General features: G+C 40.1%; 1 protein-coding gene across 22 annotated transcripts in view; it reads left to right on the plus strand.

The window, feature by feature from the left end:
- NEK11 (NIMA related kinase 11) overlaps nucleotides 1–23,866 on the plus strand; it is a 327,448-nt gene that overhangs the window by 193,520 nt on the left and 110,062 nt on the right. For 21 of the 22 annotated variants that reach the window (XM_054483262.2, XM_054483259.2, XM_054483263.2 and 18 more), the window contains one exon: nucleotides 23,430–23,590. In XM_054483262.2, coding sequence (XP_054339237.1) covers nucleotides 23,430–23,590 — 161 coding nt within the window. Of the gene's footprint in view, nucleotides 1–18,577; nucleotides 18,794–23,429; nucleotides 23,591–23,866 lie in introns of all 22 variants that reach the window. The other variant, XM_063661298.1, reaches the window with a different exon arrangement.

A 23,866-nucleotide genomic window follows, 5' to 3' on the forward strand; every position in this document is an offset into this window, starting at 1 on the left:
TGACTTCAAGATTTTCTCCATTGAGGGTGCTAATTTTTTGGGAAAGTGATCAGCTAAACATGAGTTATAGTTCAATAAACACCATGGCTGAGCAATTTAGGATGATATATAAAAGGCCCAGTCCAGATCAGGAGGCCAAGTGGACTGGGGATAGGGATGAAGGTAAGACTCACCATCCTTAAGGAACTAACCTCTGTATGGCAAGATGCTGGAGTTGGGTGGGCTTGGTGCAAAGAGAACTAAAGATTCACTTGGGTTTGGAATTTGGGTTTGGTAAAGGCAAAATCACAGATAGGGCTAGATCAAATTGAAATTTAAATGGTAAATAAGAAGTGAAAGTGTTGGTCAAAGAGTTGACAGCCAACAAGTGTTGGAATGCACTTTTGAATCCAGAACAGGTAACCACCTTGGCTTTCATTACTCATTCTCAGTGGAGGAATGTAGCAGGAGGGTGTCTGATTAGAGGAACCACAAACAGGTAGAACTGGAGAAAGCAGAATAGGAATCAAGGGTCAGGAAAAAAAGCTCCAGTATAGCAGTTGCTATCAGTGTTGTGTTCATACCCTGTTTGATCCCTTAACCATTTCCTTGTGCTTTGTGTCCCAGCTGTGTCTCTTTTTGTGGGGGCTACTCTCAAGCTGCCAGAGCTTGATTTGCCTATACTCAAACAGAGCCAGAAGGGCCTGGGAATATATACCTCTCTCCCACACCCCCAGCCCTCAAGAGGCAGACTTTTCAAAATCACTAATGTATGGGAGAGCATAAACACTCCAGTACCTCCCTGTTAATTGTCTCTAGAGCTCCGAGGGATTAAGCCAAAGTTAGGCCTTGTGGACCTCTGCTTGATACTGCCTGTCTGATAAATAACTTTTACAAAAATTCTCATCTCAAGAGTCTTTTTCTGGGGAATTCAATCTAAGACACCTAGCTTTTCAAAAATTTGGAAGTAATTCCTGGCTGTTTTAGGAGATCTGGGGGAGTTTTCTTATCAGTTTTTCCTGAATTAGGCTTTAAAAATTTTTTAAAGAATATTGATGATTTTATTGATGTGTTGTCTGTGTCACAGGATAACCATGGAATCACTGCATATAAGTAAGGAAAATGATTTTAATGAATCTCCGAGACTTTAGTGCTGACACTTTCTCTATGGTTACAGTATAACACAAAGCACCCACATTCACCAAAAGAAGCCTTGTACATGCACCATGCCATAACATGACCTCGTTACCTGATTCTGTCCATGGTGGGCATCAGTGTCTTCACCCAAACAGTCAGGCTCTCCAGAGAGGTTTGAAAACTTCAGACAAAGTGAAGATGACGATGATTTTCTGAGAATGACTGAGGAGAACTCTACCAGAAAATTGTAGACAGTTTACCGTGAATATTTAGAGACAAAGAGCTTTTCCAGATAGGCTGTAAGATGTAGTAGTTGCAAGTTTCTATTTGTTAAGAAACTGTTTTTATTTTTAAACTTAACAAAGGTTTAATAGCTTTAACATTTAAAAAATTTATGCACAAATACCTTGGTCCTAAGCCAAATATTAACAAGTCACAGAGCAAAAAGTAAAACAGCTAATAAAAATATTGGAATCATTAGGGTTCACTCTTAATTTTTAAAATTCAATTAAAATGAATACAATAACACATTTATCTATCACAAGCAAAAATTCAAATAAGAAACAATAAAAATATGCATCACTAGGGAGCTAACATTACAGGTACTGCATCATTCCCTTAACATGCACTATTTTCTTTTCTTTATTTATTTTTTAATTATACTTTAAGTTCTAGGGTACATGTGCACAACGTGCAGGTTTGTTACATATGTATACATGTGCCATGTTGGTGTGCTGCACCCATTAAGTCATCATTTATATTAGGTATTTCTCCTAATGCTATCCCTACCCCATCCCCCCACCCCACGACAGGCCCCAGTGTGTGATGTTCCCCACCCTGTGTCTAAGTGTTCTCATTGTTCAATTCCCACCTATGAGTGAGAACATGTGGTGGTTGGTTTTCTGTCCTTGCAATAGTTTGCTGAGAATGATGGTTTCCAGCTTCATCCATGTCCCTACAAAGGACATGAACTCATCCTTTTTTATGGCTGCATAGTATTCCATGGCGTACATGTGCCACATTTTCTTAGTCCAGTCTATCATTGATGGACATTTGGGTTGATTCCAAGTCTTTGATATTGTGAATAGCACCGCAATAAACATATGTGTGCCTGTGTCTTAATAGTAGCATGATTTATAATCCTTTGAGTGTATACCCAGTAATGGGATGGCTGGGTCAAATGGTATTTCTAGTTCTAGATCCTTGAGGAATCGCCACACTGTCTTCCACAATGGTTGAACTAGTTTACAGTCCCACCAACAGTGTAAAAGTGTTCCTGGCTGGGCGCGGTGGCCCATGCCTGTAATCCCAGCACTTTGGGAGGCTGAGGTGGGTGGATCACGAGGTCAGGAGATCGAGACCATCCTGCCTAACATGGTGAAACCCTGTCTCTACTAAAAATACAAAAAATTAGCTGGGCACGGTGGCGGGTACCTGTAGTCCCAGCTACTCCGGAGTCTGAGGCAGGAGAATGGCATGAACCTGCTAGGCTGAGCTTGCAGTGAGCCGAGATAGCACCACTGCACTCCAGCCTGGGTGAAAGAGTGAGACTCCATCTCAAAAAAAAAAAAAAAAGTGTTCCTATTTCTCCATATCCTCTCCAGCACCTGTTGTTTCCTGACTTTTTAATGATCACCATTCTAACTGGTGTGAGATGGTATTTCATTGTGGTTTTGATTTGCATTTCTCTGATGGCCAGTGATGATGAGGATTTTTTCATGTGACTGTTGGCTGCATGAATGTCTTCTTTTGAAATGTGTCTGTTCATATCCTTTGCCCACATTTGATGGGGTTGTTTGATTTTTTTCTTGTAAATTTGTTTAAGTTCTTTGTAGATTCTGGATATTAACCCTTTGTCAGATGGGTAGATTGCAAAAATTTTCTCCCATTCTGTAGGTTGCCTGTTCACTCTGATGGTAGTTTCTTCTGCTGTGCAGAAGCTCTTTAGTTTAATTAGATCCCATTTGTCTATTTTGGCTTTTGTTGCCATTGCTTTTGGTGTTTTAGTCATGAAGTCCTTGCCCATGCCTATGTCCTGAATGGTATTGCCTAGGTTTTCTTCTAGGGTTTTTATGGTTTTAGGTCTAACATGTAAGTCTTTAATCCATCTTGCATTAATTTTTGTATAAGGTGTAAGGAAGAGATCCAGTTTCAGCTTTCTCCGTATCGCTAGCCAGTTTTCCCAGCATCATTTATTAAATAGGGAATCCTTTCCCCATTTCTTGCTTTTGTCAGGTTTTTCAAAGATCGGATGGTTGTAGATGTGTGGTATTATTTCTGAGGGCTCTGTTCTGTTCCAATGATCTATATCTCTGTTTTGGTGCCAGTACCATGCTGTTTTGGTTACTGTAGCCTTGTAGTATAGTTTGAAGTCAGGTAGCATGATGCCTCCAGCTTTGTTCTATTGGCTTATGATTGTCTTGGCAATGTGGGCTCTTTTTCAGTTCCATATGAAGTTTAAAGTAGTTTTTTCCAATTCTGTGAAGAAAGTCATTGGTAGCTTGATGGGGATGGCATTGAATCTATAAATTAGCTTGGGCAGTATGGCCATTTTCACGATATTGATTCTTCTTATCCATGAGCATGGAATATTCTTCCATTTGTGTCCTCTTTTATTTCATCGAGCAGTGGTTTGTAGTTCTCCTTGAAGAGGTCCTTCACATCCCTTGTAAGTTGGATTCCTATGTATTTTATTCTCTTTGAAGCAATTGTGAATGGGAGTTTACTCATGATTTGGCTCTCTGTTTGTCTGTTATTGGTGTATAAGAATGCTTGTGATTTTTGCACATTAATTTTGTATCCTGAGACTTTGCTGAAGTTGCTTATCAGTTTAACGAGATTTTGGGCTGAGACGATGGGGTTTTCTAGATATACAATCATGTCATCTGCAAACAGGGACAATTTGACTTCCTCTTTTCCTAATTGAATACCCTTTATTTCTTTCTGTTGCCTGATTGCCCTGGCCAGAACTCCCAACACTATGTTGAATAGGAGTGGTGAGAGAAGGCATCCCTGTCTTGTGCCAGTTTTCAAAGGAAATGCTTCCAGTTTTTGCCCATTCAGTATGATACTGGCTGTGGGTTTGTCATAAATAGCTCTTATTATTTTGAGATACATCCCATCAATACCTAGCTTATTGAGAGTTTTTAGCATGACGGGCTGTTGAATTCTGTTGAAGGCTTTTTCTGCATCTGTTGATGCAGAAAAGAGATAATCATGTGGTTTTTGTCTTTGGTTCTGTTTATATGATGGATTACATTTATTGATTTGCATATGTTGAACCAGCCTTGCATCCCAGGGATGAAGCCAACCTGACCGTGGTGGATGAGCTTTTTTGATGTGCTGCTGGATTTGGTTTGCCAGTATTTTACTGAGGATTTTTGCATTGATGTTTATCAGGAATATTGGTCTAAAATTCTCTTTTTTTGTTGTGTCTCTGCCAGGCTTTGGTATCGGGATGACGTTGGCCTCATAAAATGAGTTAGGGAGGATTCCCTCTTTTTCTATTGATCTATCGATTGGAATAGTTTCAGAAGGAATGGTATCAGCTCCTCTTTGTACCTCTGGTAGAATTCAGCTGTGAATCCATCTGGTCCTGGACTTTTCTGGTTGGTAGGCTATTAATTGCTGCCTCAATTTCAGGGTCTGTTATTGATCTATTCAGGGATTCAACTTCTTCCTGGTTTAGTGTTGGGAGGGTGTATATGTCCAATAATTTATCCATTTCTTCTAGATTCTCTAGTTTATTTGCATAGAGGTGTTTATAGTGTCCCCTGATTGTAGTTTGCATTTCTGTGGGATCGGTGGTGATATCCCCTTTATCATTTTTTATTGCATCTATTTGATTCTTCTCTCTTCTCTATTAGTCTTGCTAGCATCTATCTATTTTGCTGATCTCTTCAAAAAACCAGCTCCTGGATTCGCTGATTTTTTTAAGGGTTTTTGCATCTCTATCTGCTTCAGATCTGCTCTGATCTTAGTTATTTCTTGCCTTCTGCTAGCTTTTGAATGTGTTTGCTCTTGCTTTTCTAGTTCTTTTAATTGTGATGTTAGGGTGTCAATTTTAGATCTTTCCTGCTTTCTCCTGTGGGCATTTAGTGCTATAAATTTCCCTCTACACACTGCTTTAAATGTGTCCCAGAGATTCTGGTATGTTGTATCTTTGTTCTCATTGGTTTCAAAGAACATCTTTATTTCTGCCTTCATTTCATTATTTACCCAGGAGCAGGTTGTTCAGTTTCCATGTAGTTGTGTGGTTTTGAGTGAGTTTCTTAATCCTGAGTTCTAATTTGATTGCACTGTAGTCTGAGACACAGTTTGTTGTAATTTCTGTTCTTTTACATTTGCTGAGAAGTGCTTTACTTCCAACTATGTGGTCAATTTGGGAATAAGTGTGATGTAGTGCTGATAAGAATGTATATTCCGTTGATTTGGGGTGGAGAGTTCTGTAGATGTCTATTAGGTCTGCTTGGTGCAGAGCTGAGTTCAATTCCTGGATATCCTTGTTAACTTTCTGTCTCATTTTTCTGCCTAATGTTGACAGTGGGGTGTTAAAGTCTCCCATTATTATTGTGTGGGAGTCTAAGTCTCTTTGTAGGTCTCTAAGGACTTGCTTTATGAATCTGGGTGCTCCTGTATTGGGTGTATATATATTTAGGATAGTTAGCTCTTCTTGTTGAATTGATCCATTTACCATTATGTAATGGCCTTCTTTGTCTCTTTTGATCTTTGTTGGTTTAAAGTCCGTTTTATCAGAAACTAAGATTGCAGCCCCTGCTTTTCCATTTGCTTGGTAGATCTTCCTCCTTCCCTTTATTTTGAGCCTATGTGTGTCTCTGCACATGAAATGGGCCTCCTGAATACAGCACACTGATGGGTCTTGACTCTTTATCCAATTTGCCAGTCTGTGTCTTTTAATTGGGGCATTTAGCCCATTTACATTTAAGGTTAATATTGTTATGTGTGAATTTGATCCTGTCATTATGATGTTAGCTGGTTATTTTGCCCACTAGTTGATGCAGTTTCATCCTAGCATCGATGGTCTTTACAATTTGGCATGTCTTTGTAGTGGATGGTACCAGTTGTTCCTTTCCATGTTTAGTGCTTCCTTCAGGAGCTCTTGTAAGGCAGGCCTGGTGGTGACAAAATCTCTCAGCATTTGCTTATCTGTAAAGTATTATATTTCTCCTTCATTTATGAAGCTTAGTTTGGCTGGATATGAAATTCTGGGTTGAACATTCTTTAAGAATGTTGAATATTGGCCCCCACTGTCTTCTGGCTTGTAGTGTTTCTGCTGAGAGATCTGCTGTTAGTCTGATGGGCGTCCCTTTGTGGGTAACCTGACCTTTCTCTCTGGCTGCCGTTAACACTTTTTCCTTCATTTCAACCTTGGTGAATCTGACAATTATGTGTCTTGGGGTTGCTCTTCTCGAGGAGTATCTTTGTGGTGTTCTCTGTATTTCTTTAATTTGAATGTTGGCCTCCCTTGCTAGGTTGGGGAAGTTCTCCTGGATAATATCCTGAAGTGTGTTTTCCAGCTTGGTTCCATTCTCCCTGTCACTTTCAGTTACACCAATCAAACATAGATTTGGTCTTTTCACATAGTCCCATATTTCTTGGAGGCTTTGTTCATTTCTTTTTACTCTTTTTTCTCTAAACTTCTCTTCTCACTTCATTTCATTCATTTAATCTTCAATCACTGATACCCTTTCTTCCACTTGATTGAATCGGCTACTGAAGCTTGTGCATGCGTTGTGTAGTTCTTGTGCCATGGTTTTCATCTCCATCAGGTCATTTAACGTCTTCTATATGCTGTTTATTCTAATTATCCATTCTTCTAATCTTTTTTCAAGGTTTTTAGCTTCCTGGGTTCGAACATCCTCCTTTAGCTCGGAGAAGTTTCTTATTACTGATCTTCTGAAGCCTACTTCTGTCACCTCATCAAAGTCATTCTCCTTCCAGCTTTGTTCCATTGCTGGCGAGGAGATGTGATCCTTTGGAGGAGAAGAGTCGCTCTGGTTTTTAGAATTATCAGCTTTTCTGCTCTGGTTTCTCCCCGTCTTTGTGGTTTTATCTGCCTTTGGTCTTTGATGATGGTGACCTACAGATGTGGTTTTGGTGTGGATGTCCTTTTTGTTGTTGTTGATGCTATTTCTTTCTGTTTGTTAGTTTTCCTTCTAACAGCCAGGACCCTCAGCTGCAGCTCTGTTGGAATTTGCTGGAGGTCCTCTCCAGACCCTGTTTGCCTGGGTATCACCAGCAGAGGCTGCAGAACAGCAAATATTGCAGAACAGTACATATTGCTGCCTGATCCTTGCTCTGGAAGCTTCGTCTCAGAGGGGCACCCGGCTGTATGATGTGTCAGTTGACCCCTGCTGGGAGGTGTCTCCCAGTTAGGCGGCTTGGGGGTCAGGGACCCACTTGAGGAGGCAGTCTGTCCGTTCTCAGATCTCAAACTCTGTGCTTGGAGAACCACTGCTCTCTTCAAAGCTCAGTTGGAAATGCAGAAATCACCCATCTTCTGCATCACTCATGCTGGGAGCTATAGACTGGAACTGTTCCTATTTGGCCATCTTTGTTAAGAAACTGTTAATTACCCTTGCCAAAAAGTTAACATCTAAATGTCAAGATGTTTCTCGGTACTGGAAGAGGCCTGGAATTCTACTGTTTGGGACTTTTGCAGCCTGCATAGAAGATCTGAGTTCTCTTTGGCAACTTTATTCTCTGTCAGAATTCAAGCTGGGAAATAATTCTCGTGTTAGATCCTGTGATAGTTAATTTTATGTGTCTATTTGGCTAGGCCATGGTAGTTTGGTCAATCACCAGTCTAGATGTTGTTGTGAAGGTGTTTTTAAGATGCAATTAATATTTTTATATCAGTAGACTTTGAGTAAAGCAGATTACTCATCATAATGTCATAATGTGAGTGGGCCTCATCCAATCAGTTGAAAGCTTTAAGAGAAGAAGACTGATCTTCCCCAAAGAAGAAGGAATCTGTCTCCAGGCTTCCTTTGGACTTAAGATTGCAACATTAACTCTTTTCTGAGTGTCTAGCCTGTTGCCCTACCCTCATGGCCTACCTTGGAGATTTTGGACTTGCCAGCCCCCATAATCATGTGAATGTGAACCAATTCCTTAAACCCCCCATGCCACCCATCTCCATACACACACACACACATACACATCCCATCTTGCTGTGTTGTTTGCCTCTTCACATTGGTGAGCCAAGAATGTCTTTAGGCCAGCAAGCATGTTCTAGCAATTTCCTGACTGCCTCCAGATGGCAGGTTAACAGAAGGGTGCTGCCAATGGGAGACAAATGTTTTCCAGGAGACCAGAGGTGGAAAAGAGAGATTATCATGTTAGGATTTTACTGAAGAGGAATTCTCATTTGGCTTACAAGGTGTTCTGTCTGCCAACAATCATACAAGTTGCTAAGTGCATTCCAATGTACATGACAGAAACTTTGTTAATGAGAAAATACAGCCAGAAAAAGGTAAAAGAGAGGAGGGAGAGGCCGCCTATGGTAGTAATTTAAATCCTTCAGCTGTGGTGGTCTTAGTTAGAATCTTACTTTTTGACAAATATTTGGTGGCCAGGAACAGAAATCAGAGGTCTATTCTTTTACTACTCTAAGTGTGGTTTGTGGACTAGCAGCATCTCCACCACCTTGAAGCATGTCAGAAATGCAGAATCTCAGGCCCTAGTCCAGTCCTGCCAGTCTGAACCCAGAGTTCATCAAGTTCCCCAGATGATTCATGTGCACACTGGTTGTAATGCAGTACATGTTTTTGTCCCCCCAGATTCATCATATTGAAACCCTAATCCCCAATGGGATGATATTTTGAGATGAGGCCTTTAGGAGGTGATTTGGTCATGAGGGTAGAGCCCACAGGATTGGATTAGTTCCGTTGTAAGTAGAGACATGAGAAAGCTGGCTTCCTGTCTCTATGTTTCCGTGCTTCTCCACCATGTGAGGATACAAGAAGAGGACAGCAGTGTGCAAACCGGGAAGGGAGCCTTCAACCAGACACTGAATCTGCCAGCACCTTGACCTTAGACTTCCCAGCCTTCAAAACTGTGAGAAATAAATTTCTGCTGTTTAAGCCACCTAGTCTATAGTATTCTGTTACAGAAGCCCAAACTAACTAAGATATTGGTCTAGTTTATTACTCCTTGTCGTAAATTTGTAAGTCTTAATGCAGAAAAGTAACCTGAAATCATTCAGTTCAGGATCTGGTTTTAAGGTTGGTGAGTTATCACCATCCCATTCTACGCATAAGACACCTAAAGCCTGGAAGCTTAAACCAGTTGCCTAAAGTCATAGAACAAGGTGTCTTCTGCCACCAAACACAGCATATCCCACTATGTACCAAATTTTTCAGAGTTTCTATGAAGTCTTTCTACATTTCTCCTTGACAGAATGAATTTCCTGGCCTGAATTCATTTCTCTGAATTTGGGGGAGAAAAGACAAATGTTACCTTGTCGTTTTGGCTTTTACTCTCTAAACCAGGAAAGAAAAGTTTCAGGGAAAAATTACAGTTTTTCCTGAGGGAAAATCTTCTTGACATGTAGGATAAAAGTGCAGACTCTAGAGCTTGAGGGAGACCTATTTCCAAAAGGATCATGGAGCTTATTTCTGTCACGTGCATGTGCGTGCATGCGTGTGTGTGTGTGTGTATAGCAGGGAGTGGAGAGCTTTTAGTACACTCAGTCAAATATAGAGATGTCACTTAGAGAGACACAGCAGAACCTGCTGTCCTATATATAAAAAACGGTACTGTACTGTACTTAATTTAGCCCTCCAGAAAGGGTCATGAATATGCATTTTGTCTAAGAAAATTATTTCTTTTCACAACCTCATGTGTGATGCTGTAGGCTAAGCTAATCAATGTAGTTAAATTTAGCCCTGGTTTTGAAAGTTTATTTTAGAAAAGGTCAAGGTACTAACCCTATAGTTTATTGTGTGAGGAAAGAAAGCTTCATGGCAAACCAAGCAACTGATGTGCACCCCCATCCTAAGAATAGAAACGTATTGTTTGTATTTGAGGTTCAGTTCCACTTGCAGTTAGTGATATTATTCTCAAAGTTGACTTGATTCCTGCTGTGCTGTGAAAGATACAAGGACAAAAAACCAAACACCGCATGCTCTCACTCATAGGTGGGAATTGAACAATGAGGACACTTGGTCACAGGAAGGGGAACATCACACACCGGGGCCTGTTGTGGGGTGGGGGGAGGGGGAGGGATAGCATTAGGAGATATACCTAATGTAAATGACGAGTTAATGGGTGCAGCACACCAACATGGCACATGTATACATATGTAACAGACCTGCACGTTGTGCACATGTACCCTAGAACTTAAAGTATAATAAAAAAATATTAAAAAAAAGAAAAGAAAGATATTGTCTACCATGGGGATATGGGAGGTCCGTGAGCTTGCCTTTCTCTGGGCAAGGGGGTTGCCCAGAAGGCTGGGGTTGGGCATTTATTCAAACTGTGCATGTAGATACGGTGTAAAAGAAGGCAGAAAAGGGCATCTTACAGATGAGAAGATTTGATTGGATACATTCTTTGATATGGCACTCGGTTACATGAAGAGGCTTAGGGCTGGGGTGCGATGGAGACACTACCTCTCCCCTGCTACATCCACAACTGTGAGAGCTGGAGCACTTTCAAGGGCCAGGGGATTCCACCTTCTCTTTGCAGAGGTGGGGATTGGTGATGGTAGATGGTGTGCTGGCCAGGAGAGGAACTGAGGATCAGAGAGGTAAAGTGACTCACATCCCAGAGCTTCAAAGAAATCTGGCCAAACTGAAAGCAGAGGCCGTGGCCCTCTATTTAGAGAGATGACAGCCTAGAACAGTGCTGTCCAGTAGGATTTTCTGCAGTGTTGGAAATATTCTATCATTTTGTCACAGGTGACTACTGAGCACTTGAAAAGTAGCTAGTGCAACTGAATTTGTCATTTTATTTAATTTTAATAATTTTAATTCAAATAGCCACAAGTGGCTAGTGTCTACCATATTAGGTCAATTCTAAAAGAAGTGGTACTTTAAAGAGATGAAGTGGGTAAGCAAGAGTGAATTCAGGGAAAAATGCAGAGTTCAGGTTATGAAAGCCAGGATTCTGAAGGTACGTATGAGAACTATCTGGAAAGCATCAGAAAAATAAAGCTTCCTAGACCTAGACCAGGACAGCCCAATCAGAGTCTTTTGCTATATACCTTTAAATGAGATCTACCACATTCATTGGTAAGAAGAGGCAGATCTGGGAATGTGGGTTGCAAATGATAAAAGGTCTTGCCTGCCAAACTTAAGATTTTATACTCAATTTTATTGGCAGCGAGGGCATCATTGAAAGGGGAGAGTCACATGGTGAGTGCATTAGGCAAGGCTTGCAGCAGCCTGTGTAAGACATGATGCCAATGGAAGATAGGAGATGATTGCAGAGCTAAGTGTTAAAAGATACCTGGACTGTTCATTTCTCCCTCAGAATATGAGTGTGTTTATTTCACTGGGGGCTGTCCATATTCTTCTCTGGCTTGAACATTGGTTTGAACCATTTCTTAGCAAATACACTGCTGCACGCCTCCAGTCCCACTAAATGTTATGGTGATTGAAAATTACAGTTGCTTCCCTTGGGTGCAGAGGGAGCTCTTTGTAATGAAATAGAGATGCAGCAGCCATTTGGCATGTGGAGTAACAGCTTCTCTGGGACCTCCAACAGGGGCCCATGGTATCATAAAAGGGAATGAGTCACCAGGGAAAGGAACAATTGCGGGTCTCAGAGTGTGCCCTTCCCTCTCTATGACTTCTGAGCTCCAATGAGCAATCTTAACTGCTGCCACCGGGAACTAGGACACCGTGAAAACAATGTTCAAGGCCCAGCCGATGACTCACTGCATAACTCTAATAAACCATTTCATGGTTCACAGTGGGGAGAGAGATTGCTTTTAAAAATTGAAAAGGAAAAAATAAAATACAATATATGTTGATTTGAAGTTTTCAGATGGACAAAATGCCTTTTCCCAAACAGCAAAGTATCAAAAGAGTCAGTTTTTTTTCTTTAATAGTGCTGGGGAAGGCATGGGGGGAGGGAAAGACTGGGTATCCTTATAAGCTTCTGGGAGAACGGGAAGCTGGGGTTTTAGGAGTAGTTTTTATCTCGTTGGAAGAGTTCAGCTGTCGTCCTGAAGGACAGGTGACCTCTGCCTGGGAAGTGTTTTTCTCTAGCTCTGCTGTTGGCCCTTTATGTGTACAGTCACACATCACTTAAAAACGGGGATGTGTTCTAAGAAATGTGTCCTTAGGCCATTTTGTCATTGAGCAAACATCATAGAGTGTACTCCCACAAACCTAGATGGTACAGTTATGCTAAGTTTCGGGTGAATTTGGCGTCTTACAGAGCACATGATCGGCCACCATCTCACTCTGGCCCCTCCCACTCTCTTTCTCTCCACCTTTCTGGAACAGGGCCAAAGCCCTCCTCTTGTTCCCTGGCAGAAGGGATCATATCATTTTCTTTCCCTGCACTTTTGATAGGTATTTTTCTAAATACAATTTCTTAAAAAAATTCTCACAACAACAATTATAAAAGCGAATCTTTCTACCTACTAAATTAATAAGTGCCATTTTATGGAGCATCTACCATGTTCTGGACATTATGCAAGATGAAGCATTTTAAGAAGACTTTGAAGAGGGCCAGGAGACTAAACCTCCAGAGAGAAAAAAATTTAGTCATCTGAGACATAATTGATATCTGACAAAGGACTCACTTTAGCAGTGCCACAGATGTGGGCTCTATTATTTTCTTGAAGGTCTGAGGATTAAAGTTATAATATTAAAGAATGTGACTTTGCTGGCACCTGACTATTTTCCTTTAAGGAATGTTTATCTTACTGTATAGTGTCACTTATCTTTTATATTTTGTTTTGTAAACATGAGTCAAGATATTTTTATTATAATGTCCAAGTCTTTAGATGGGTTCCTTAGAAGCACAGCCTGAGATGGGTATCTGGTGCATGTATCTTATTGTGGAGAGCTCTAAGGATGTGGGTGTATGTATGGAGTTTGGTGTGGGGTTGGGGGCTGTGTCCAGATAAAAGGAGCTGAGCAAGGATGTGGTCTCAGATGGAGACTAGCCTCAGTCTGCTCACACACGGAGCTCTGGGGCATGAGTAACACCACAAAGATGGTTCTACCTTAAGTCACTCAGTCATTGGCCAGGACTGCCCCTGGGGCAGGGATGTGGCATCATCTTTTCAGTAAGGATGGCTTCTTTGATCCAAGAACAATTCTGTGGAGAATAAAGTATCTGTGTGCTGTCAGCAACTGTTATAGGCTTCACTGAGTCCCCCCTATAAGCCATATGTTGAAGCCCTAACCCCCAGTACTTCAGATGTGACTGTATTTGAAGACACGGCTTTTAGAGAGGTGGTTAAATTAAAATGAGGCTGATAGGGTGGGCTCTAAACCAATCTGACTGCGTCCTCATAAGAAGAGGAGATTAGGCTTTTCAATGATCGCCATTCTAACTGGAGTGAGACGGTATCTCATTGTGGTTTTGATTTGCATTTCTCTAATGACGAGTGATGATGAGCTTTTTTTCATATGTTTGTTGGTCACATAAATGTCTTCTTTTGAGAAGTGTCTGTTCATATCCTTTGCCCACTTTTTGATAGGGTTGTTGGAGAGGATGTGGAGAAATAGGAATGCTTTTACACTGTTGGTGGGAGTGTAAATTAGTTCAACCATTGTGGAAGACAGTGTGGTGATTCCTCAAGGATCTAGAACCAGAAATACCATTTGACCCAGCAATCCCATTACTGGGTATATACCCAAAGGATTATAAATCATTCTACTGTAAAGACACATGCACATGTATGTTTATTGCAGCACTATTCACAATAGCAAAGACTTGGAAACAACCCAAATGCCCAAAAATGATAGACTGGATAAAGAAAATGTGGCATGTATACAACATGGAATACTATGCAGCCATAAAAAAGGATGAGTTCACATCCTTTGCAGGGACATGGATGAAGCTAGAAACCATCATTCTCAGCAAACTAACACAAGAACAGAAAACCAAACACCGCATGTTCTCACTCATAAGTGGGAGTTGAACAATGAGAACGCATGTACACAGGGAGGGGAACATCACACACCAGGGCCTGTCAGGGGGTGGGGGACTAGGGGAGGGATAGCATTAGGAGAAATACCTAATGTGGATGATGGGTTGATGGGTGCAGCAAACCATCATGGCACGTGTGTACCCATGTAACAAACCTGCATGTTCTGCACATGTATCCCCAAACTTAAAGTGTACAAAAAAAAAAAAAAAGAAGAAGAAGAGATTAGGACACAGGGACACCAGGGTATGCATGCACAGAGGATGACCTTGTGAAGAAGCAGCAAGAGCGAAGCCAAGGAGAAAGGCCTCAGAGAAATCCAACCCTGCTGGCCCCTTAATCTCCATCCTCCAGAACTCTGGGAAATAAATTTCTATTGTTTAAATCACCCAGTCTGTGATATCTTCTCATGACAGCTCTAGCTGACTTAATACAGCAGCCAACATGCACAGCAGCTAGTAGATGAGGGTGTGCCAATTATACTTTGGAGTGTGTCTGGGAAGGGAATTTGTGTGGGACATTGATAGTAGCCACTACACCCACTTACAAATGAGAACACCGTGACCCAGAGAAGTGAAGTAGCCCACCTGAGGTCACACAGCCAATAAGCAACGGAGGCAGAATTTGATTGCCATCTGACCCTACAGCTGGTCCTCCTAGTCACTACTTTGTATCATCACTTCTGGTGGAAGGCAGTTTTTCTCAGAAGCAGCAGATGTCACCAGTTAACTTTGACTTCAATTTCTTTTTGGTTTTTTTGTTTGTTTTGTTTTGTTTTCACCTAAATTGTGCTTACCTTATACAAAATGGAGCTTCTGGGGGAAATTGAGGTGACTCAGCACAATGCCTATGTCTGTGTGTCTTCTCAAAGTATTGACTTTCACCTTATGTAAAAGGTAAAAAAAAAAAATCTTATGGTTTTGGGGACGTTGTAGCATATTAATCATAGGTTTCCTATACATATGAGAAAATAATATTTTTATTTTTAATGTTTTTATTAAAAAATGAATTTGAGCAGTTTTTCACACCCACAAATGTTATTTTTGGGAAATTAAGAAATGCTTTGATGGCTGCCATGTCAATATAAATAATAACTGTAATCATTCTAAGCACTGCCACTCCCAATTTGTAATGAATGAACATGGTCTTCATAGAGGCCACATTGAGATACAAGAATAAATCAGTTTGTTCTTTTTAGAGCCTTATAATAGCCTTGTTCAGTATTTTCTGGCTTGGTGTAATAAAGCCATTACCCTCTTCAGAAAATTAGAAAAGAAAGGAAAAATAGAGATGGACATCTTTTGGTAGCTGCCTTCTGCTGAGGGCTCCCACCCCCCACCCTCTGTCTGCCCCGTGACAGCCAGCTCCACAAACTTTAATGCTGAACTATGATTAGATATGCAGAGAGAGGCAGGGTGTCCAGAGCAGACTCTAGGGCACCTGGAGAAAGCTCCAGCCTAACAGTATTTGCTGTCACACTCTGGGTCCTCTTGACTGAGTTCTGGGACTTGACTGAGTGGGCCTGCAGGATGTAGCTGGAAGTTTTAGTATGATGAAGACATTTTTTGCAGTTCAAAGGTATGACTACATCTGAGATATAAGTTAAAAGTATGTGAAAAAGAGGAAAGGGGTGGGTGTCTTAGGAAAAACATCTGCATCCCCTTCCTCTCCTCAGCTTCCCCTCTCCATGTTACTCTCCCAAAAGATTAGTTAATTCTTTGTATATGATACTATGTGGCAATTTGAAAGTCCTTATCTCTTAGAGATTTATGTACTCATTTATTCAGCAAGAAGTTTTGGGTGTCTGCTTTGAATCACATGTTGGGGATACCATGGTGAGCAGGATGGGTGTGGCCTCTGCCCTCCTGGAGCTTACCATCTACCTGGAATATTAGAAGGGATTTTTATTTCAGCAGACATAAAGTGCCAGTCATTGTGCTGAATTAGTGGTTCTCAAACTTAAGGGTGCATCAGGATCACCTGGAGAGCTTGTCAAAACACACATTGCTGGACCTTCATCCCAGTTTCTGATTCAGTAGTTTGGAGATATAGGCAAATTTGGAAATTTTTATTTTTAATAAGAGCCCAGGTGATGTTGTTCTTGCTATTCTGGGGACCACCCTTTAAGAACCATTCTGGCAAGCCTGTCACATGGATTTGCTTAAGGCATTCTAATGGTTAAAACCATTTGGGATGGTGGTAGGCCCACAGGCTGAGATCTTCTAAATGTCTAAAAGGAACTAAGTTCCTTTAGAGGAAACTTGGTTTTCTCTTCAGGCAAAGTTCCTATTTTATGAAAACACTCTTTTTAAAAAAATTGTTAATGTATATCTGGATCGTTTTAGAAGTTTAAAGAGCTAATGCAGTAGATGAAGTGACAGGGAGTTTCTCATTTAACAGTTGCATCTGTATGTCATTTTCTCCTCGAAGGTTCTATAAGATAGAGCAATAGTTCTCAAAGTGTGTTTCTAGACGAGTGGCATAGTTAGAAATGCAGAATCTCAGGCCCCATTCCAGACCTACTGAATCAGAAACACTGGGTGTGGGAGCAGGAATCTGTTTTAACAAGCCTTCCAGCTGATTCTGAGGCACACTCAAGTTTGACACATCTGAGATAGATGGTAGTGAGAACTAGGCTCAGGCTGAATCTGATTCTCCCAGCTCCCTTAAGACAATTTACCAGGATGACTAAGCTTCAGTTTTTCTATCTCGTAAGTCAAAAGTCTATCCTTTGTTGTCTAATATCTTTCAGAGCTACAAGAAAGATAATCGTGACCTTTATGAATTAGTTTTACTAGCAAAGATGAAAATTCCTAACTAACTGCAAATAGACTTATTCAGTGAAAGAAAGGGGATTCAGATGCAGCAGTGTGACCTTCGGTTGGTTATTGGCTTGTCTGAACCTTACTTTTCCTATCTGAAAAGTGGGCAGAAAAATGTCATTCTAGTCTACATTGAAGAGTTGTTGCAAAGATCAAATGGTATCTTTGTGCTATCAAATGGTATCAAATTTTTATGGTATCAAATGTATATCAATGTGCTTTTTAAACTGTAAAATGCACACAAATATGAAGATTATAACTTTGGGTTGCTCACCCTTAGCTTTCTTCTTTTCTATCAACAAAATGGGAGTAGTTCAATTACTTATACCTCCATGGAGATTGTAAGTAATTTAGACAACTAATAGCACAGCAACTTGAGCTCTTCTAAGGTAAAGTTTTTCTTATGTTTACGTTTTGTCTTTAACATACAGAGGTTGAAATATGTAGAAATAGTATTAAATCTTTTAGATTTTATTATAGTGTATACTCTTATTTGAACTAGTCACATTCTAGAGCAGTGATTCTGAGAGTGCAGCCTCCAAACCAGCAGCATCAGCATCACCTGGAAACTTGTGAGTAATACAGATTCTCAGGTACCACACCAGACCTACTGAATCAGCAAGTCTTGGGGTGGGACCCAGAGATCCGTTTTAACAAGCCCACAGGTGATTCTGATGCTCACATAAGTCTTAGAGAAAGGCATTTGTTTGGGTCTTAATTGAAGGATCTGATAAAGGCCATCATTTTCCTGGAACAGGGTGAAGTCTTCGTTTTTCCAGCATGGATTTGAAACATCTGTGTCCAAACTCGTGCAGCCATTATTGGATTCCTTCATAAACACGTTCTGTTACTGCTTGCCCACAGAAGATCTGGAATGCCACTCCAGTATACCCATTATGAGGCTGACTTCAGGGTGCAAGGAAATTAAAGCTATTTATCAGACTCTTTTCCCCTTAGTGACAGGAGAAAGGAACCTTAGACTAACAAGGCTTCAAATGGGGTCTATGTATGAAAAACATGAGGCTTGACAAACACAGTTTGAACGGACTTACATTTCTTTTGACTTTTCCCTTTGAAAATGAAAATGAGTCCTTTTGTGGGCAGCACCAAATTAGTGGTGCTTACTTAAGAAATACTGGAGACAGATTCATTCCAGTTTGTTTCACAACTTAGGTGGCAGAATGGCACTTTTCCCTGGCCACTTCTTTCCTTCTTCCCCTTCTAGGAGGAAATCCTAGGTAGGAGAGGGAAAGGGACTAAGGCTGTCTGTACACAATGGGCTACGTTTTGGGAAGAAGAGCTTAGTATTTTAACAAAAGAAAGATTTGTCTGTGTTGTAGAGATATGACTTGGTCTGCTGCCTATGTTTGTAAATAAGTTTTATTGGGACATAGCCACACTCATTCATTTATGTAATGTCTATTTTCATACTACAAAGGCAGAGTTGGGTAGTTGTGACAGAGACCATGTAATCTGCAAAGCCTAAAATTTTTTTACTCTCTAGCCCTTTACAGAACATATTTGTCAACCTCCCTTGCAGAGGTTTCTTCTGAGCTGCTTGAAGGAAACCTTGACGGAATCAGTGGACAGGAAGGACAGTGGGAGGTGAACAGTGTGGTGAAATGCCTGCGGGTTCCTGTGGAGTCCTCAGAAAGGAAACCAGAGAGAGGCGAGATTCCATATTGCCCATTTCAGTTGGGTTCAGTGTGGATTTTGAGAGGTTATTCTATTTAAAATAAATAAATATTTTAAACTTGGGTATATATTTGCAATTGTCTAATACAGTCATACACTGCATAACAATCTTTTGGTTAATGACAGACTGCATGTACAATGGTGGTCCCGTTAATGAAGCTGAAAAATTCCCAACACCTAGTGCTATCATAGCCATCATAACATTGCAGAGCAACATAGTCACTCACATACTTGTGGTGATGCTGGGTAAATAAACCTACTACACTGGCAGTCATATAAAAGTGTAATGCATATATTTATGTACAGTATAGTGATAACAAATGACTGTTACTACTTTATGTATTTACTATACTCTTTTTTTTTTTGAGGTGTGGTCTCACTCTGTCACCCAGTCTGGAGTGCAGTGGCACGATCTTGGCTCACTGCATCCTCCACCTTCCAGGCTCAAGTGATCCTCCCACTTCAGCCTCCCCGTTAGCCGAGACCACAGGTGTGCACCACCACACCCAGCTAATTTTTTGTATTTTTGGTAAAGATTGGGTTTCTCTATATTGCCCAGGCTGTTCTCTAACTCCTGACCTCTGGTGATCTGCCCACCTCGGCCTGCCAAAGTGCTGGGCTTATAGGAGTGAGCCACCATGCCTGGCTTGCCATACTTTTTATCATTATTTTAAAGTATACTCCTTCTACTTATTAAAAAAAAAATTAACTGTAAAACAGCCTTGGGCAGGTCCTTTGGGAGGTATTTCAGAAGAAGGCACTGTTATCACAGTAGATGGAGGATCCGTGTGTGTTACTGCCCGTAGAGACCTTCCAGTGGGACAAGATGTAGAGGTGGAAGACAGTGGTATCAGTGATCCTGACGCTGTGTAGCAGTAGACTAATGTGTGTGTCTGTGTCTTCATTTTTAACAAAATAGTTGAAAAAGAAAAAGAAAGAAAAAATGCTTATTGACTATCTCCTAGTTAGGAGAGATATAAAAAAAAGAAAATATTTTCGTACAGCTGTACAATGTGTTTGTGTTTTAAGCTAAGTGTTATTACAATAGAGTCAAGAAGTTTAAAAAACGTACAGTAAGCTGCTTAATTTATTATTGAAGAAAGGAAAACATTTTTTATAAATGTAGTGTAGCCTAAGTGTCCAGTGTTTATAAGTCTATAGTAGTGTACAGTAATGTTCTAGGCCTTCACATTCGCTCACCACTCACTCGCTGACTCACCCAGAGCAACTTCCAGTCCTGCATGCTCCATTCATGGTAAAAGCCCTGTACAGATGTGCCATTTAAAAAATCTTTTATACTATATTTTTACTGTACATTTTTAATGTTAAGATACACAAATACTTACCACTGTATTACAGTTGTCTACAGTATTCAGTGTAGTAACATGCTGTACAGGGTTGTAGCCTAGGAGCAATAGGCTATACCACATAAACAGAGATATGTAGTAGGTTATACCATCTAGGTTTGTAATAAGTGCACTCTATGATGTTCACACAATGATGAAATCACCTGAATGACATATTCCTCAGAACATATCCTCATTGTTAAGTGATGCATGACTGTTATTTCTTCTTGGTGTTGAGTATTACAGGAAAAACTACTGAGTGTTTGCCTTATTTGATACATACTTTGCATCCATTATACTATGTAATGTTCACAACAATTCCATGAGATGAATATTATCATCTTTACTTTATAGATGAGAAAACTGAAGTGCAGGAAGCTTAAATAACACAGTGTTACAGAGCTATTGCTAGAGGCTTGATTTAAATGCAGATTTTGTTTTTATGCCAAAGCCAGCATTCTAAAGGAGTGTTTCTGAATGTTGACCTCTCTAGCTAGGTTGGGGTGTTTTTCAAACTGCAGGTTGAGAGGTCAGTTTAGTGAGTGGCAACCAGCATTAAAAAAATAATTGAACAGAATGAAAAACACCAGAGTGTCTCATATGTAGTTTGGGTAAGTAGGTCTTGATGTATGAAACTTTTGTTTCGACTATAAAGATATTTATATACATACATATATAAGCACATTTCTGTGCACTGGGCAACAATGTAAATGATATTTCTTACCGTGTCATAGTTTGAAAGCCAAGGGAGTGGACAAGGAGGAACAAAGATAAAGAAAAAATGAGAGAGCAAGAAGGAAAAATATGAATGAGTGAGAGAATGAATAACTGTCAAAGGGACAAAGAGACTCAAGGAGAGGGAGAGGAAGTAGAAGAGAGTGGGGAAAGAGGGAGAATGGACAACTCGGAGAAAGAGACACAGAGATTCAGGGAGAGTTGAGGGTGGGCAAGAGAAGGAAGACATCATATGGTTCTGTCTTTCATTCCACTCAGCAAGCACATGCCCCTACTTGATGGCAGAACTGGAGATCTCTCAGGGGATTTTAGTTTTCATATACTTCTCATGCTGTGGTTCTCTTGTCATTCTCAGTGTAAGTAAAATGAAGATTTTTATTAAACATGGCTTCTAGTCATTATAGCAAAAAGACACCTGCACGTTTATGTTTATCACAACACAATTCACAGTTGCAAGGATATGGAACCAACATAACTGCCCATCACTGATGAGTGGATAAAGAAAATGTGGCATATATACACCATGCAATACTACTCAGCCATTAAAAAAAGAATGAAATACTGTCTTTTGCAGCAACTTGGATGGAGATGGAGGCCATTATTCTAAGTGAAGTAACTCAGGAATGGAAAACCAAATACCATATGTTCTCACTTGTAAGTGGGAGCTAAGCTATGGGTACACAGAGGCATGCAGAGTGGTATAATGGACTTTGGAGACTCGGAAGGAGGGTGGGAGGGAGGTAAGGGATAAAAAACTACATATTGTGTACAGTGTATACTACTCGGTGAGGGTGCACTAAAATCTCAGACTTCACCACTACAAAAGTCACCCATGTAACCAAAAACCACTTGTACGCAAAAGGTATCGAAGTTCTATATGCATGTACATACGTGTATAGGTATGTTATATATATGTGTGTACATACAGACACGTGCAGGTGTCTTCTTGATATAATGACTAGAAGCCACGTTTAATAAAAATAATACGTATTATTTCAATATAAATAATAAAAATAATAAAAACCATGGCTTCTCCATAACAGTATTCTATCTCATCGGTTGCTCGGCTGAAAATCAGTGATCTGAACTGATGTGAAAAAAAAAATATGCTGTGTTGAAATTGCTGAGAGAAGGTATGGGATCCCTAGTACACTGCTTTCTAAGGAACTGGCAAAAGCAATTTTGAATATATGTAATTTTTGTCTTTTGAGCTGACTAATTTTTATTCTACTGTACAGCAGCCTTTTATGTTTTAGTGGGAAACCATAGATAACAAACACATTTTAACATCTTCTATTTCCAGGGAATTCTACATCCATTAAGTATTTTACTTTCAAAGGATTCTGTACTCATTTAATGAAAAGCCCATTTGTACAGACATGGAAATTGAGTGAACATTTGTATGAAACTTCCCTGCATACCGATGCTTTCATGAGAATTCTGTTACTAAATCTCAGTAGCCACTCTACTAGGTTACACTTATGTTAATTTTATCACAGAAATTGGAGCTCTGTGAGTTTAAGTCTCTTACACAAATTTTCATCTAAAAGGTGGAAGAGCTAGATTCTAGCCTTGATTTTCTGACCCCAAATTTCATATTTTTCCCACTAGACCAGAAATAGCAACAATAGATTGAAAAATAATGTGTTACAATTTGGAAGAAAAATTTTAATTTTAAGTCTGAGTATGGTACAAAGTCTAAAATGCCTACTGTTTTGCTGCAGCTGAGTATTCTAATTTTCTCCTCCCCCGGCCCAAGGGTAGTTGTTTGGGTAGTTCTTTATTTCTAGGCCCCCATTAGTAAATTGGAGTTTATATTGTTATGCTTTCTTGTGATCCATTCATGGCCTTTCTTCATTGAAGATTGTTATAAACACCAACTTTATTCTAGTTACTAACAATGTTGCATCAAGTAACTTGGGTTGATGCTTACTGTCATCAGCTTAAGTGGGTATTCTTTTTTAAAATAAGTGCTGAATGTAAGGTTGAGTAATTAGGACCCACTAGAGTGAACTCCATCTCAAAAGCCATCATTACCTGTTAGAAAAGAATTGTGTTTTTCCTAGCTTGCCAAAATGATGCTGCTGTATATCCTATTCATCTTGTTTGGTCTTACCAGTAAAATTTAAAAAAAAAAGAAATATCTAGGAAAAGTGCTGTGGTAGTTTTGCTCCAACTTCCTATGCTAAAAACTTTATGTGTGTTGTGTAATAGGACCCTTCAGCCAGGACATCTTGTCCTACATTTGCTCCTAAATTTCCTCATTTTTAATAAGGATTTATGCCTCCAAATGTCAAAATGTTAAAGCATATTATTTATTCTTGTTTAATGATTTTTTTCTTACCTTCAAAATGTAGTTGCTAATGGAAATGTTCCTCCTTTCCTCCACTGGTTTTATTTTGCTGAGTGTTTATTACTTTCAACCAAATACTTTCAGGAAGCTGAGATTTAGCTCTACACTCCGTGGAAGCTTTGTCAGTGCAAGCAAAATATACATCCCTGTGAAAAGATACGGTATTCTTACCTCATTATAATTTTAATAACTGGTAGTATCTGACTGTTGTTTGTTCATTATTTCAGAGATCCCAGAAGACCCACTTGTGGCTGAAGAGTACTACACTGATGCATTTGATTCCTATTGTGAAGAGAGTGATGAGGAGGAAGAAGAAATAGTGTTAGAAAGACCAGAGAAAGAAATCAGGAATGAGGGATCCCAGCCTGCTTACAGAACAAACCAACAGGTATGTGATGCTCCCCGTCAGAAACCATGGAACTGTTCAAGGTACTGATTGGACTCTCCCAGAGAGGAAAGGAAGTTTTATAAGGTGAAGTTGGGGACATGGGGACCAGGGTTATTATAACAGCTACTTATGGTAAGTCTGGCTTTTCAAGGTCCAGAGGCAGGCAGGGCCCTATGGAATTTGGAGAATCTGATCTGGACCATGTCGATGGGGGAAGAGCTGGAGTACGCTGTACTTATTCGGCAGGTTGGGAGATGGCACACACCACATTGCACA

This window comes from Pongo pygmaeus, chromosome 2, assembly GCF_028885625.2.
Source record: "Pongo pygmaeus isolate AG05252 chromosome 2, NHGRI_mPonPyg2-v2.0_pri, whole genome shotgun sequence".
Lineage (NCBI taxonomy): Eukaryota > Metazoa > Chordata > Mammalia > Primates > Hominidae > Pongo > Pongo pygmaeus.